Below are 17,004 nucleotides of genomic sequence, written 5' to 3'. Positions count from 1 at the left end.
CTGACCTGAGGCACCGGGCAGGGGCATAAGGATGGAGCAGCTCAGAGAGGTAAGGCGGGGCGAGTCCATTTAAGGATTTAAAAACAAATAAGATAATCTTAAAATGGACTCTAAAATGCACAGGCAGCCAGTGGAGGGAGGCTAAAATGGGAGTAATGTGCTCCCTCTTACGTGTTCCAGAAAGAGAAATGCGGCAGCATTTTGGACTAACGGAGACGTGCGAGGGAGGACTGGCAACCTCCAAGATAGAGTGCATTGCAGTAATCCAGCCGAGATGTAATGAAGGCGTGGATAACCTTTTCAAAGTGCGTATGTGCAAGGAAGGGCTTCACCTTTGCCAGCTGCCTAAGATTAAAAAAAAAAACTGGACTTCACTATTGCACAAATTTGCCGGTTCAATTTAAAATCACAGTCTATCTTAAAACCCAAGTTTGTGACTGTTGGCTTCCTGTACTGCACCAAGGGGCCCAAGTCAACAGGAGGGGATTCGCAAGAGCCACTGGGACTAAACACCATCAATATATTAATATTTGGTGGACATAACATACAAGACAACTTTTACTGTAGGCTCTGGTATCTCCCACTTGGCTTTATAAATTCTAAAAGTGCACCAATGGAGATGGTGAGCATGCCATAAATCTGCCAATGTTAAGGAACATTAAAGGCAAAATAATCACTTTTATTCACATTAAGGTAATATAAAAGTCAGGGACATCTGCTCAGGTTTGCTCAGGGTTGACTTGACTTAAGTTCATGAATGAAAATCAGCTTCCCTGTAGGAGGGACATAAAGTTGCTGTTAAACACATCGGAAGAAAAGGAAAAACAGAAGTGTATGCTGTGGAGCTTTGAGCACCATTTAGGAGTTGACTCATTTAGTTTGTTATGACCACAAAGCGTTGCAGATGTGTTATGCATATTAGTGTTTTCAGACTGCTCCAATGAACAAAGGGGCAGTAATATAACAGCTTGTGTGTCCATGGCAGTGTTTGATGCATGGTGGCAAAAAGCATTAAAAGTTTACATTTACATTTATTTTTATTTTTATCTGAGTACGAAACATATTAGGTAAGGGTGAGGGGGTGATGTGGGTTGGAGTTTGAACTAGCAACCTTATATTAAAAGGTGGCCCACCTGCTCCTGAGCTTCAGCTGCCGCCAAACAGCCAAATTTACCTCCTAATATTGTCATTTATTAAACTAATTAATTAATCTTAATCTTCCCCCAAAAGATGGAATTGAGCCACTCTGACATTCAGCAGCGACAGGTTTGTGGTCCATCCTCCAGAACACTGACACTCATCTGTATATATCATGTACATTTGAGTAATAATTATTATTGAACAAACCTTATTTCTACTCATTTTTTAAATATTTCTAAATGCAATAAAATCTAAATCTGTGGTTTGTTCATTTGTATCTGCAAATGATTTCCTAATTTATTGCTCTACAATGTCTTGACACGCTTAATTGTATTTCCATTAAAAGGTGCTACCATTGATCTTTGATATACCATGTTCCGATTAATAGTATTAGGTAGATGTTTGAATCTTTTTGAATGTCGGTGCAACTCTTTAATTAAAGCTGAATAAATCTTTCCTGTTGACAATTTGGCACGTTTATGCACATAATCACCAAAGTTGAAATGTATCCAGTATCTCCCAGAATACAACACTGTAAACCATTACAGCAGGACGGGATGATTACTCGCATGCATTGTATCTTTCTTTATCTTCAGTAGTGTGTGCTATAGCTTTCTTTTTGTTTTTGTTTGCAGTGAATCAAATATATATATATATATAAGCAAACAAAAAACGTATTCAATACCTGGGAAACCTGCTAGTTAGTATGTATATTGTCAGTGACTTTGTTTGAATAAACATGTCGTATGCATGCAATGTGATCACTTCATTGAAGTGAGTGTTGACTGTTTGATAAACTGTAAGGAAACATCACATAACCTATTGGAAGGCCAACGTAAACCTTTCACTTTGCCCCAACTTTCCATCCCACAATCCAATCGGCACACACTGGGCAAATTAGAGGGATAAAGCTTTTATTCGCTTTATGCCAAGCGAATCAAATAAGCATAAGTTAGTTATAAAAATGTTCTAAAAGGTCTACAATGCATAATATTGTTAAAGAATAAGGGAGTCTGGAGAAATCTTAGTAAGAAATGCCTAGATTGGAAGCCACTGCTGGATGTGCATCACCATTGATCCTTCAGTAGGAACTGCATGAAAGACTGTCCTGCTAGCATGATTATTATAGACACATGGGCTTGGGAGTACTATGCAGAGCCATTATCGTTCAACACAGTTTTGTTGTGTGTCTGCAACACTTCAGACAAATAAAGATTTTGTTTAATCACCATGTTCTCATGATTCTTGCAAAGCTGGCAAAGCCATCCACATATGCAAAATCAATACTCACATTCCAAACCATCCCCTGGACCAAAGCCTGAAGCCGATTGATTAATTTTCTAAACATCATAAGATTGGTAATAAACTGGTCCAAATATGAAATATGAATATTTTGAATTATTATTGTGAAAACTTGACTGTCATACAGCAATGACAAAAATGATTATTAATATATTTCATATGGCCAATCAGTTAAAACAGAAGTATTTTCGGCCTTCAGATGTAATTAACCTCTTTTCTATCATAATAAGTCGTGAATAGAATCTGTGGTTAGTCTCTTACAGGAGCTACAAAGACAGAGAGGAAAGAAATTTGAGAATTCTACACAATCCTGTTGGCTGTGTCTTGCTCAAACGATGGCATCATTCTCGGAAAGGAAGAAGAAAGCGTAGAGAGAGAATAGGAAAAGACAAGTTTTTCCAAACTCTGTGTTCTTCAAACAGATGGCTTCTGTGGGTTTTGTGGGAGTTTATTTGGGGCAAATGACTGGTAAACTGACACTGACATTTTACCAAAAGGAAATTAGATCTGCATAGTTTTGTCAGCTTGTGATTCCACAGCAACTGGTTTGATATTTTCTCTGAGTTGGTAGGGCTTTCGGCTGAAATCTTACCTTGTTTTCCTGACCTTTCACCACCCTCAAAACCAAGTAATCCAATCCATCTCTGGATGTATCTGCACAACTTTACTTGTCTGGTCCTCCGAAACTGAAGAAAACCAGGAAAGTAACTGAAAATTGTCTAAAATGACATTAATGTTCTTTTTCCATCATTATCTTTGCCTTCTGGCCACTAATTCAATTCAATTCAATTCATTTTTATTTATATAGCGCCAAATACAACAAATGTCATCTCAAGGCACTTAGATAGTAAGTCCAATTCAAGCCAATTGGAATTCAATTAATTAATAATAATCATAATTCATAAAATAATCCAATTCGTTCATATAGAGCCAATTCAAAAACAATTTCCTAGCTAAGAAAACCAACAGATTACACTGAAAACTTTATGTTTTTCGGTCCAATCTCCCAGCCTGAGCGTGCCTGAGGCGACTGTGGAGAGAAACGACTCCCTTTTAACAGGAAGAAACCTCTGGCAGAACCAGACTCAGGAAGGGTGGCCATCCGCCTCGACCAGCTGGGGTTTGAGAAGACAGAAAGGGGGGGGGGGGGGCGCTTTGGCGGCGGCACTGTAACACCATTCAAAGGATATCTGTTGGAACAGGGAAACACGAGTTAATGACCACAATAATATCACATATACATAAAGAGAGTAAAGTGAGGAAAGGTGTGACAGATGAGGCCCCCCAGCAGGCTGGGCCTATAGCAGCTTAACTATGGGATGTTTCAGGATTACCTGAGCCATCCCTATTCAAGGTAAACACAAGAAACTTGTGCTAACGAAAAAATAAATAAATAAAGGACCAGACTCAGTAAGTAATTCCCTATACTCCCTATATAGATCTGCTCCTCACACCACAACAACCATCTTTTTACAGCCATAAACTACCTCAGCCTCTCACCAACTGCACACCAGTCACAGCGGGGTGGGGATGCAAACCCTGGTTCGGGTAGGGGGAGAAATAAAAGAGGTAAGATAAGCGGGAATGGGATTCAAACCCTGGTTCGGGTAGGGGGTAATGAAAGTATAGAGGGTGCCAGAGGTGGAGGCAGGACAAGACACACTAGCAGATACGCAGACAAATTCACCTAAACAGTCCTATATTCACTAAAAATACCAGCAAAAACAAAGCCATACAACTCACTCTCACCAACTGCACACCAGTCACAGCGGGGTGGGGATGCAAACCCTGGTTCGGGTAGGGGGAGAAATAAAAGAGGTAAGATAAGCGGGAATGGGATTCAAACCCTGGTTCGGGTAGGGGGTAATGAAAGTATAGAGGGTGCCAGAGGTGGAGGCAGAACAAGACACACTAGCAGACACACTATCAGATTCAACAGACCTAACTATAAGCTTTATAAAAAAGGAAAGTTTTAAGCCTGGTCTTAAAAGTGGAAAGGGTGTCTGCATCCCGGACATTTACTGGCAGCTTATTCCACGAGAGGGGCCTGATAACTGAAGGCTCTGCCTCCCATTCTACTTTTAGAAACTCTGGGAACCTCAAGTAAACCTGCAGTTTGGGAACGAAGTGATCTGTTAGGAAAATATCTTACAATGAGATCTTTAAGATATGATGGAGCTCGGTCATTAAGAGCTTTATATGTAAGGAGAAGAATCTTAAATTCTATTCTGAATTTAACAGGGAGCCAATGAAGAGAAGCTAAAACTGGAGAAATATGATCTCTCCTGTTAGTTCTCATCAAAACTCTGGCTGCAGCATTTTGGATCAACTGAAGGCTTTTCAGAGAATATGTGGGACAGCCCAATAATAAAGAATTACAGTAGTCCAATCTTGAAGTAACAAATGCATGGACTAGTTTTTCTGCATCACTCTGAGACAAGATGTTCCTGATTTTAACAATATTACGAAGATGAAAGAAGGCAGTCCTAGAAACCTGTTTTATATGCGAGTCAAATGATAAGTTCTGGTCAAAAATAACTCCAAGGTTCCTCACTGTAGAACTAGAAGCCAAGGAAATACCATCTAGAGTAACTATATAGCTAGACAATTTCTCCCTGAAACGCTCAGGTCCAAAGATAACGACTTCAGTTTTGTCTGAATTTAGAAGCAGACAGTTCTGAGTCATCCAGGTCTTTATGTCTTTAAGACATGCTTGTAGTCTGACCAACCTATTGGGTTCATCTGGTTTTATAGATAAGTACAGCTGAGTATCATCAGCATAGCAATGGAAATTTATGCCATGCTGTCTAATAATGTTACCTAATGGAAGCATGTATAAAGTGAAAAGAATCGGTCCAAGCACAGAACCCTGAGGAACTCCATGACTTACTCTGGTGTGTGAGGAAGATTCTTCATTTACAAGAACAAACTGAAATCTATCAGATAAATATGACTTAAACCAGCCTAATGCAGTTCCTTTAATCCCAATAACATGTTCAAGTCTGTGTAATAAGATACTGTGATCGACCGTATCAAATGCAGCACTGAGATCCAACAGGACAAGCACAGACACAAGTCCGCTATCAGAGGCTAAGAGGAGATCATTGGTAACTTTCAGCAGTGCAGTTTCTGTGCTATGATGCACTCTGAATCCTGACTGAAACTCTTCAAACAGATTATTTCTGTGTAAGTGATCACAAAGCTGAGCTGCAACTATTTTTTCAAGAACTTTAGACATAAAAGGGAGATTGGATATAGGTCTATAATGAGCTAACACTTCTGAATCAAGAGTAGGTTTTTTAAGTAAAGGTTTAATTACAGCAACCTTAAAAGTCTGAGGTACAAATCCTGTCAACAAAGACAGATTGATCAAATCCAATATGGAAGTGTCAATTAATGGGAAAACCTCCTTGAACAGTCTGGTTGGGATTGGGTCTAAAACACAAGTTGATGGTTTAGAAGAGACTATTGCTGTTGTCAGTTCAGAGAGATCAACTGGACAGAAGCCGTCTAAATACAAATCAGGTTCTAAAGATACTTCTAAAGCTGCTGTACTTGATGATACATCACTGATAATAGTGGGAAGGACTAAGTGATACATCTGCCATCACATGAGAACTTAAGTACTTAGCTCCTAAAGTAGACATGTCTTTAAAAATATTTTAAATTAGTTTTGTCTTGTGTGTGACTGGTACCATTATCTTTGCTCTCATGGAAGCCAGTCTGGCTTCAGAGGTTGGTGGGCTTCGGCAGGAATGGGCAGGAAAGCCGCATGGACCACTGCTGTCATGATGCAAATCGACTACACTGTTTATTCTGCAGTATGGCTGACAATTGGAGGCACAGTGTCAAGTGCAGTCTTGAAATTAGAGACTGCTTGACTGATATAAAAGTGAACAATACTAGTACTAGTACTAGTCTGGTAATTTTTAAACAGAAAAATTTCAGTGATGGCCTCTTTATTCAGATAAAACACAGATTATAAAATCTAATGTTAGCACACAACTTTATATTCTTGTTGGAAATACATTGCAGTTTCATATCTTGAAAGTTGAAAATATTAAATCCAATTGCTGTTCTTCAACTGAATCAAACACATCTGTAAAAAAAGAAATTACTCACAGAAACTGTTGTCAACCGGAGATGTGTTTCTGAAAGCAATTTGGTTTTATTTTTAGGCTGATCAAATGTTTAAAGATGGAAGGTTGTTACGGAAAGGAGCATTATATTTGTGAGAGAAAAATCCCTCTCGCTGTCATCAAAAACAATGTGCCGAAGGTTTTCCACGAGTTTCAACTGTTTTTGCAGCTGAGTTAATAAACTGATGTCTACCATACTCAATTATACAATTTAGTTAAGTGCTTATAAACATTTATGGATATCTGTTTTTACTGAATTTTCCAAAGAAGCTGAACAACATGGTTGAAATATTAGGCTCAATTTAAGTCACTTCTGTGGGAAGTTTATTGTCTGCTGTGTCCTCAGGCAAAACAGCTGAGGTCTCGTAAAAGTCTGCAGGTGATTTTCTACGGCATGGCCTTATAAACGTGTTCCATTTCAAGGGCAGTTTTTACTCCAGTTTCCAGAGCATTTGAGATTGTTTTGTAATGAAAATTCGGAATACTACGATTTCCAATTCATACCCATTATACTTCACTTTTCGGATGGATCTTAAGTTATCAGAGGTGATGGTACAATAGCGAGTGCGCCCGGTGCTTCGGTGGGATTTTGGTGGCCGATTCTTTTGTACATGGCACGCACCGTACCAGAGTTGTATTTGATGTTTAATTAACAGGAAGAGGTCCAAGGCGGAGTGTGTGAGCAGGCTTTACAGACTTCTGTACGATCCATCAAAACTCAAGAAAGTGCAACTATTGTAAATGTTACAAACTAATAAAAAGTGAAACCGTGCAGGTGTGCTTTTATATTTATTTTTTGCTTCCTGTGAAACTCTTCAAAGTAAAGTAAAGATGCTTTGAAGTGCGATGCAGCAGTGCTATTCTTCAGGAGCAATGACTACTGCTTAGGGAGAAGACTGCAGTGAGTCCACACCTGAAACACCAGAATAAAACACTTCTGTAGTGTGTTGACATCACAATTTGCTTGTGTAATGACCAAACACAGCATTACAGTCACCTTTTAGCTTAGACTGACCTACCTTTTGTTTGATAGATATTTTCTGGCATGTACAAAAGAGGCAGAAGAAGTAGATTGTTGGTATAGTCTGCAGCAGATTTTCAATGTCTTGCCTGTAATCCTAAAAAAACTCCATGACTGTCTGCAAATATACAAAGGAGAGAAAAAGCTCCCATTTGTAGGTGGTTAGTACAGTGAGGACATGAGTCACTATTTAGAGTACTTTCATGCAGAAAGCTGTGAGATGTGTCTTGTTCAGCAACATAAGTTTGTTTTGTTGTTTAAAATGTATAAATGTATTCTCCAACACATTTTTATTGGTTTTTGTTGTTTTTTAGTTTAGGAAACGTTAGTTATATAATGAGTGAAACATTTAAGGTTATTCTTAAAGTTAGTGTACAAGAATATAGCTTAATATATAGCTAAATTTAATTAAATTACATTTTTATTTTATTCTGTTCTATTTGCTTGTTTTTACTTTAATTGTTTACATATCTTTTATTGTATGCTGCTGCAACACAACAATTTCCCAAATTGGGATGAATAACGTACTTATCTATCTATCTATCTATCTATATTGATGTAGTTAGTATGCTTTACAACATAACATGTAATGTAAAATAATGACACCCATTGTATCCAAAATTCAAAAGGGTGCGGCATCACATCCCCATTCTCTAATAGCTTGAGTTCCCCGCTGGCTAGCATGTTAGCAGGTAGCTGACTAGCTGCAAGTGTTCACCTCCTAACCCCAAAAGTTGCTGGCTTCGTCAAAGAGCTACTACTACCAGCTAAATGTGATGCCAGCTTTTTTTTTCTTTTTACATTTTTTCCCATTAGATTGATTTAATCCTGCTACAGCTATTTGCTCTCAGAGAAATGCATTGCTGTGCAGATTTGTTCTGATAATGTGCTTAAAAGTGTGACTGAAAAAGGTCCAAGAGTTCTCTTGTTTTATCATTTCATTCATTTCTTTCTTCCTGTCTTTCTGTCTGTTCACAGGGAGCGCCAGGCGAGCCAGGTCTGTCTATAATTGGACCAAGAGGGCCTCCTGTAAGTGTCTCGACATTTCCCTACACCTAATAAACCCATTATTGTTATGGCTGCCTGCCTTTGTGACAATTGTTTTGTTTTTTTGAGGACCTCTGCTTAAGACATTTGCCTTGTATCACAGATGCCAACAGACTTTTCAGTCCTTTCGCCAAAACTTTGGAGTTTGGTGCCAAACTGTCTTAATTTAAGAGATGGTGATTGTACCATGAATAATAGGATAATACTAAATAATTGCACACTGAGTGGAAACAACATCATTGTTTGAGAGCACTGTAAGTCAGCTTTGGCTTTAAATTGTATCAATAGTCATGTATGTCGTATAAGGAAGCTTCTGGTCAGTGTTGCTTATTCACACACCAGATATTAATCGTGACTTTTGTTATGACCCAAATTCTTAGAAGGCCAAATTAGTCACTTTTCTTCTCCTTTTTAATTTTCTGTTGAACAATGTATCCGCTTAAGTTTTATAATTTACTCTTAGAAAATTGAAAGGAATAAAAAAAAAAAGATCACTAGAAGTCCAGCCAACCCGGTGGAGCACACATCTGTTTTTTTAACTGTGGTTCATTGTGATCTATGTGCCCACTCTTTCTTGATGGTAGTAGGCAGTTGTAATGAATAACAGACTGCAGAGAAGCTCTGCACAGTAGGAGCCAAGACCAAATCTTAGAGAACCAGTCAGTCAAAAACACTTAGAATTTAGTTTGCCACTGCAGGTGAGACAGCCATTGGAAACTTCTGTCATGAACTTTAGATTGAACAAGGACCTCAATTTAAGAATGAGATGGCAAGCCAAAGGCCTTGAGTTCTCCAACATATTGTCATTACATCAGATTGGTTGGATGGGTGTATACTTGTCTTCTGCTGCGGGAAAGTTCAAGGCTTAGCTATGGGCTACAACAAATTATTCAGAAAAATGCACATAAAAGGTCTCTGTTTTAAGAGAAATGTATGTTTGTTTATAACTAAAGATTAAATGGACTGTACTTGTACAGCGCTTTTCTAGTCTAGCTGACCACTCAAAGTGCTTCTATCTGCACGCCACCTTCACCCATTCACACAGCACGTCTACGTCTATACACACTACGTGCTTTCTAATCATTCATACACCGATGGATAGGGATGGGAATCGAAAACCGGTTCTTGTTGAGAACCGGTTCCCAGTGTTTCAATTCCTTGGAATCGTTTGGCGATTTTGCTAACGATTCCCTTATCGCAGTCAACAGTAAACATGGCGCCCAAGTGGTACAAACGCTCGAAAGTTTGATTACACATCCCTAAAAAAAGACGACAACAGGGCAACTTGCAAAGTGAATATTTCACCAAAGGGAGGAAATACTACCAACATGCAATAATTATGAATGAATGTCGCGTTTTCGATCTGCTCCGGACTAACGTTGGTGAATCTGAACCCAGCAGCAACGTTAGCAATGTTAGCAACGTTAGCATGTCCTCGGCTAACACTGCAGGTAACTAACTAACAAACACTGCCTATCATGTTAGCGCCATTTGCCTCATTGTAAAACGGTTGAGGTTAAATGAATGCCTTCTCAGGCATTACATTTAGATGAAATCATGAGACAGAGCCTGACTGGCTCAGAGCCGGAGGCTGGTGGTACTACCCCCAGTTCACGTCTACCTCCAGCTTCTCCTTTCACCAGAGCAGGGAAGAGTTAAATTACCCAGGCCATGATAGACCAATGTGAACCTCACCGTTGTTGGGTTTGTAAGGTCATGACTCGTGTTACTTCTAAACTAAACAAAGTTGATGCTAATCGACCGGTTTGTTGTCCTTTTTCTCCAAATGAGAATCGATAAGGGAACCGATAAAGAACCGAATCGTTAAGCAGAATCGAAAATGGAATTGGAATCGTAAAAATCTTATCAATTCCCATCCCTACTGATGGAGGCAAAGTGAGGTTCAGTGTCTTGCCCAAGGACACTTCGACATGTAACCCGAGCCGGGAGTCGAACCACTGACCTTTTGGTCAGTGACCTTTTGGTGCTCTTTTGGTGCCCAGATTCTAGTGCCCAGTGATGACGGATAAGGATAATTCAACTAAAGAATGATTATGGTCATTAGTATGCTAAAAGGGTTAGCTACTATAAGTTTTATTAAAGGGTAGGGATAAACAAGCTCTGGAAAATTCCAAGAATCTCTTTCTGGGGCACTTAAGACCTTCCGATTGGTGGGCGACTGCTCTTCCTCCTGCGCTACAGCCGCCCATGATCCAACAAAAACGTTTATGGCAGCAGGAACTGCCTGAACATGCCTTTCCAATGAATCTGAAGAGTGATTCTTCACCTTGAACGGTACTAACATTTGAGTTTATTCTGTGTGAGTGATTTTACCCACATCTCATGATCTAAAATTGTGTGAAATTTGAGCATTTTAGTTCAGACATCGTGATATTTATTTGCCATTACTTTTTTTCCCCTAGAGAACAATAAAAACTAGTCCAACAGACCACCATCAGAAAGTATGAATTGTTCACTCATCAAGCTCGTTCGCTTCTTTCCTTCGTCATCCGTCTTTGCTTTTTATCCCCTTTCCTAAGTCTTTAAATGTTTTCCTCCGTTGCACAGACTTTGCTTAGACACACTCCTACTCCTACAGTGAAGAAGATTTATTTTTTAGTGACTTCCTTCCAACACATTTTTATGCCAGACTCTGTGATGTTCAGAACTGTTTTTCTTTCTCTCTTTAGGGACAACCTGGCACAAGAGGGTTCCCAGGGTTTCCTGTAAGTAATAGCCTCGCTCTCTATCAGGCTGATATGGTGAAGTCTTGAATTGGCTCTATATGAATGAATTGGATTATTTTATGAATAATTATGATTACAATTAATTGAATTCCAATTGGCTTGAATTGGACTTTATTATCTAAGTGCCTTGAGATGACATTTGTTGTATTTGGCGCAATATAAATAAAAATGAAATGAATTGAATTGAATTGAAGGATGCTCTGATATTTGTGCACCAGCTAGAGATTTTGTATTTCACCTAAATAAGCAAAAGGCACCAACACGTATATATTTATATTAAATACTTATAATACTTCCCACAAAGAAATGAATACATAATGAATAATGATAAATAATGAATAGATCATTTGTATGTAAGAAAAGTGGCTGCCATAATAATGAATGTTATTTAAGTTATTCTTACTATGACTAAACACCTTTGCACTCTGTCAGTTTTTGCAAACTCATTTTCCAGCTGATGTTGTAGTGGTGCAAGTTTTTCTAAGATGAACCTTTATGATGCAACTGCTGTTCCTCACATGTACTCATACAGCTCCTTCTTTCTTTTTTTTCAAAGGGTCCTATTGGTTTGGATGGCAAGCCTGTGAGTTTCCCAAATTTCCTGTCAAAAAGAGAAATAGCTGAGTAATTGAGTGCTCTTTTGGTGCCCAGATTCTAGTGCCCTGTGATGATAATAAGGATAATTCAACTAAAGAATCATTATGGCCATTAGTGTGCTAAAAGTTCTATTGGCGCTATTAGTTTTGTTAAAGGGTAGGGATAAACAAGCTGTGGAAAATTCCAAGAATCTCTTTCTGGGGCACTCAAGTGAAGATCTCTGTTTTGATTGACTGATTTTGCCACCTGCTTTCACTGTTTTAATGTTCACACAGGGGCAGAATGGACCAAAGGGAGACATGGTAAGCATTTCTTAAATATGTCATAAAAATAGTGACACTACAATTGAAACCTGTTTCACTCATGTAAGTTTTGCAGCTGTTTATGTTACACTTATTAAGTACCTCTGAAAACAGAGCTGTATACAGCACAGTAATGGACTAACAGTGGGTAGTATGCAGTAGGAAAAAAGGTCTACATGTAGGGGAGCTGTCAGCCCCACTCTGGGTTTCAGTCAGGTTTTTGACTAAAAAGTCAAAGGGGAACCAGGGGATTTTAGACTGTGCTTGCTGAAGCTTAAGAACATTAAACACCTTTCAAAATAGGTATTCTGTATTTTGAAACTTTTTAACTCTTTATACCCACGCAATGAATATTATGATGTATATTGGAGTTACTATATAATGACTCTAAAACCATTGTTTTACTATAAGTAATGATTCTTAGGCAATTTAATCTAGATTATTATGAAGTATTGCTGAGCTAAAAAAAAAAAAAAGTGTGGATATCTACATGTTATTTGCATTGGTTTTTTTTGTTCCTTTTAGTGCAGGAAGTAATTGTAATTTATAGATTGAAGATCCAGATGTGGTGGTTGGACAGATTGTGCATTTTTGTCATGAATATAAAACAGTGACATTAATCTGTTTGTTTCAATTACCATAATTTGTCTGTATCTGTAAGAATACCATACCAAATGCAGTTATTATAAAAAGGAATAATTTATCATTTCCTGTTCAACCATTTGGTAGATGCACATTTTTCAGTGACTATACTATATATTAACAAGAATCTGTAAAAGTAAACCTACCTTAATCATCTGTACTACTCAGTTTAGGTGTGTTATGCTAAAATTCGCAACATGTTATGCCATTATTTTTCAATTTTTTTTATTTTTTTTAAGGATTGATAGAAATACCCCACTCTGAATGTTGGAGTTTTCCTGCCACTGTTCTCCACTCATTTGTATCAGCCTAGCTTATATGTAGCTTCACTACGAATTTACAGGATGAAAAAGCTTCCTTTTAATTTGATGTTATCTTAGAGGTTAAATAAGGTTCAGTATTCAAGTTTACATAATACAAGCAGGTATTGTGATAGTACAACCAAGACTGGACTTTGAAAATGAATGTAATCATGTTAGTCAGATCAAAATTGTTTAAAATGAAGCTTTGCCAAACCGGATAAACACATCCAAATAATGTGGTTGGGGTTTGAATGACTGCAAGATGTATACACTAAATTAGACTCAATGGGCCAAGGCTCTGTTTTTTTTTTTTTATAAAATCAATAGAGTGTAAGTCTTTATTGATACACTGCCTCCAGTTTCAGTGAATTCCACACCAGTAAAAATAGCTAAAGTAAGGATGAAAACTGGTTGAACAAACATCTTGATTTCCCTTTGGAATGAATAAAGTGTAAAAATCAGGCTGTATTGTAGCAGGCTTTGAAAAGTTGTTTGGTGAATGAATATTTATATATATATTTGTTGCACCCACCAAGTGGCTTTAGAGCTTTTGAGAATGTGGTCACCAGAATGGAGCGCACTGGATGTGTCCTACTGGGTCCTTTTCTAGAGTTCATTAATCAACCAGTCGCTGAGCTTTGACAGCTACTTACACTGGCACGCCTAGGGTCAGTCAAACAGAGTGCCCTCATCCCGAACAAGTAATTATAACATACCCCTGTAACAGTGTATTTACCAGTTAGTTTGATACTTTGACATGCTTGCCCATTTCACTCATGTCAATAAGAAGAATCAAATTTTAAACCAGTTTATTTTTATATGTCAGGCTGGAAATGAATGAATAAATGACATTTAAGACAAATTGTGTTTCTGGTGTGTTCCAGGGCCAGCGTGGTTTGAAAGGAGTCCCAGTAAGTGTCTTAAGTCTTGTGCCAATCCTGAGATAATAACCAGCCAATCGTACAAACCGTCCAGCATCTTCTTTCCTTCACCTGTGTTGTTTTTGCTTTTAGGGGGAACCGGGACCCAAAGGGGAGAAGGTGAGGCATGATTTGCAGTAGTTTGAATTTGTTCAGAGGTTAACACACTCAACCAGAAGTGGTGGTAGAAGTATTTTGTGCACTTTAATGACAGAAATTGTGTTTTCTTGTTGCTTTTTTTCTGCTATCTCTAGGGCGTATGTGGAGACTACACACACCGGGTAAGAAAATATTATTTTTGTACAAATTCTCTCTGTTTCAGAAGACGTCATCTTCACTACTGTTTATGCTCTGTTTAAGTATCACCAGACAGCCTGAACTCCAGTTGTTCTTCATCTCCGTGTTTAATGTGACTTCTCACACCTTTCTTTTTCAAATGTCAGAAAGAAAAAAAAAGAAAAGTTATGCTGGGAGGGTAAACACCATTGCAAAATTGGAAAGACAAATGGTGGGCAGCACAGTGATGGGTAGCACATGTGGCGCTCTTCAGTTCTTTGGACTGCCGTCTCTGGGGTTTGGCTAGTTGAGGGAAAACAGGGCAATTATTGGTGGGCTGCTGGAGCATGCAAACAGATGTGATAAGGGCCTGTGTGTGGGGCTGCCAAGAATAAGAATCTCTTGTGTAATTGCATTACATTACCTTTAACTTTTCTTGTATTGTTGTTTTTCTATAAGAAGTTCCTAACATTCTTTAAAAGCTCCTGAAAATAAAAGTGAGAAATATGTCTTGAAATTAATGTTGTGACAAACATCTTTATACAGCAAATGCTTCAGGCTAGATGGATTTGAGAATAGGGAATATAAAGGAGGAATAACCCATAGAGAATTTGGGGTTTGATGTTTTTAGGCTGCAAGGAAGTCAATATCTCCACCCCCAACCCCATTTTTTTTTCTTCATGCAATTGAACAGTTGAGTTTGTTTTTCATGCACTTCTCAGAGCCCCCTGCAGAAATCTATTTGGGAGGTCCAGTCCCTGTGTTTGCTCACACTCCAGGCCTCAAACCTAGTGTGAGACCCAAGGGGTTTAAAGGGGGTTACTGTTGGTGGAGGTAAAATGTTCTGTTCTGTTTTTAAAGAGGTTGCCTTTCAGAACATTAGCTGTAAGATCAGCAACGTATTGTACCAGTACAGAGCATTGCTTAGCTGTGTGTTTATTTATTATAGAAAAGTTGTTTTTTATGGACAGGCATTTTTTTTATCAGATCACTGTGTTAGGTATTTCTCCTCATAATGTGATATTCCAACTCATAGAATAGTATTTTACATTTCGCTCATTTCTCCACAAAGTTAAAGTCAAAGTGGACTTACATAAGATAAGATTCCTATTTCCAGAGCCAGGTTTGCTAGTCTTTATGCTACGGTATATGAAATAAACTAATTACATTCCTTCTAAGTTGACCTGAACTCACTTTGTAAAAGAGAAGAAAAGAAACCATTTCACCTACTCCTTGAAGCTGAATTGTCAAGGTTGGACTGTCAAGTTTTTTTTTTTGTGGGATTGCTAATTTCCGAATGCTATTGGTACCACCAGTGACTGAAATGACCCCTTCCCATATGTATAGGGTCTCTTTGTGCAGGATCTTCCTTTGAAAACCCTGGCTGCCTTGCGTTCCAGTCAGGCTCTGATGTTGAAGGTCTGTGGGTGCCTCCAAACACCCTGAAAGAAAACCCTCAGTGGGGGTGTCACCAAGTCGTGCCGCAAAGAGAGCCACTGCCACGGCAATCCTCAGCCCTCTGCTCTCCACCCCTCAAAATTCATTTTGAAGCAAAATTGTAGTTTTACATAAAAATGTTATCTTTCCATACAAAACACATTTCCAAAAAAGTTTGGATATTGTCTGACAGTGAAATGCAATATAAACTTAAATGTGATTTAATTATTTTGAACCTTTATTTAACAGACACAAAACCATAGATGTGGCTTTCAGTGTTCTTACTGATTTTAATGAAGACAAATTAAAAATGAATGAATGAATTTGATGCCATCCGTATACAGTACTCCAAAGTTGGGATAGGGGCATCTTTAACAATGTGTTAAAACACTCTTCCTCTTAAATGGCACTTTTTAATCATATAAGAACTGAGGATACTATTGTTGGAGATTTGCAGTTGGAATTATCCTTTATTGCTGAATGCACGATTTCAGCTGCTTCAGTCCTAAGTTGATTCGGATTCTCCTCCTTATAATGTGCCATTTTCACTAGGAGACACATCCGGACTGCTGGCAGGGTGGTCAAGCACACACACTTTGTGTTTGTGAAGCCACACTGTTGTGCAGAAAGAGATCTGGCTGTGTCCTGTTTTAATAACTTACCTCCAGGGAAAAGGCTTTGCCTTGATGGTTGCATATGTGTCTAATATGACTCAGCACCAATGGTACCTTTATGCAAGTCATCCGTGCTATGGACACTGATGCACCTGCGAGCCATCACAGACTCTGGTTTTCTACATCTTTCAGCAGCCTGGATGGTCTTTCTTATCTTTGGAATGTAAAACGTATATTTTCTGAATACAGTAACTATAGTCAGACACTGAAAGTCTTATCTTTGGACTTGTGCCTGTTAAAGAAAGGTTAACGTATCACAGATTTAAGTTTTGATTGCATTTTAGAATATTCCACTTTTCTAGAAATGAGGTTTGTATATTACTTTCCGACCTTAATACAAACATAAAGAGAAGTAGGAAATTATTGTTTAAAATATTCATTATATTATAATATCCATTACTTGGTGGATAGCTGGAAATGGTGACAGACGAAGCTCCACACTTGCCTACTTTTTCTAA

At 38.3% G+C, this 17,004-nt stretch overlaps 1 protein-coding gene across 1 annotated transcript in view; it reads left to right on the top strand.

The window, feature by feature from the left end:
• col13a1 (collagen, type XIII, alpha 1) overlaps window positions 1–17,004 on the top strand; it is an 82,384-nt gene that overhangs the window by 17,809 nt on the left and 47,571 nt on the right. Inside the window, exons 5-11 of the mRNA XM_075481908.1 lie at window positions 8,581–8,631; window positions 11,340–11,375; window positions 11,953–11,979; window positions 12,269–12,295; window positions 14,124–14,150; window positions 14,253–14,279; window positions 14,414–14,440. Of these exons, the coding sequence (XP_075338023.1) occupies window positions 8,581–8,631; window positions 11,340–11,375; window positions 11,953–11,979; window positions 12,269–12,295; window positions 14,124–14,150; window positions 14,253–14,279; window positions 14,414–14,440 (222 nt within the window). The remainder of the gene's footprint in view (window positions 1–8,580; window positions 8,632–11,339; window positions 11,376–11,952; window positions 11,980–12,268; window positions 12,296–14,123; window positions 14,151–14,252; window positions 14,280–14,413; window positions 14,441–17,004) is intronic.

Source organism: Odontesthes bonariensis, chromosome 2, assembly GCF_027942865.1.
Source record: "Odontesthes bonariensis isolate fOdoBon6 chromosome 2, fOdoBon6.hap1, whole genome shotgun sequence".
NCBI lineage: Eukaryota > Metazoa > Chordata > Actinopteri > Atheriniformes > Atherinopsidae > Odontesthes > Odontesthes bonariensis.
This window is presented reverse-complemented; position numbering and strand designations above follow the sequence as displayed.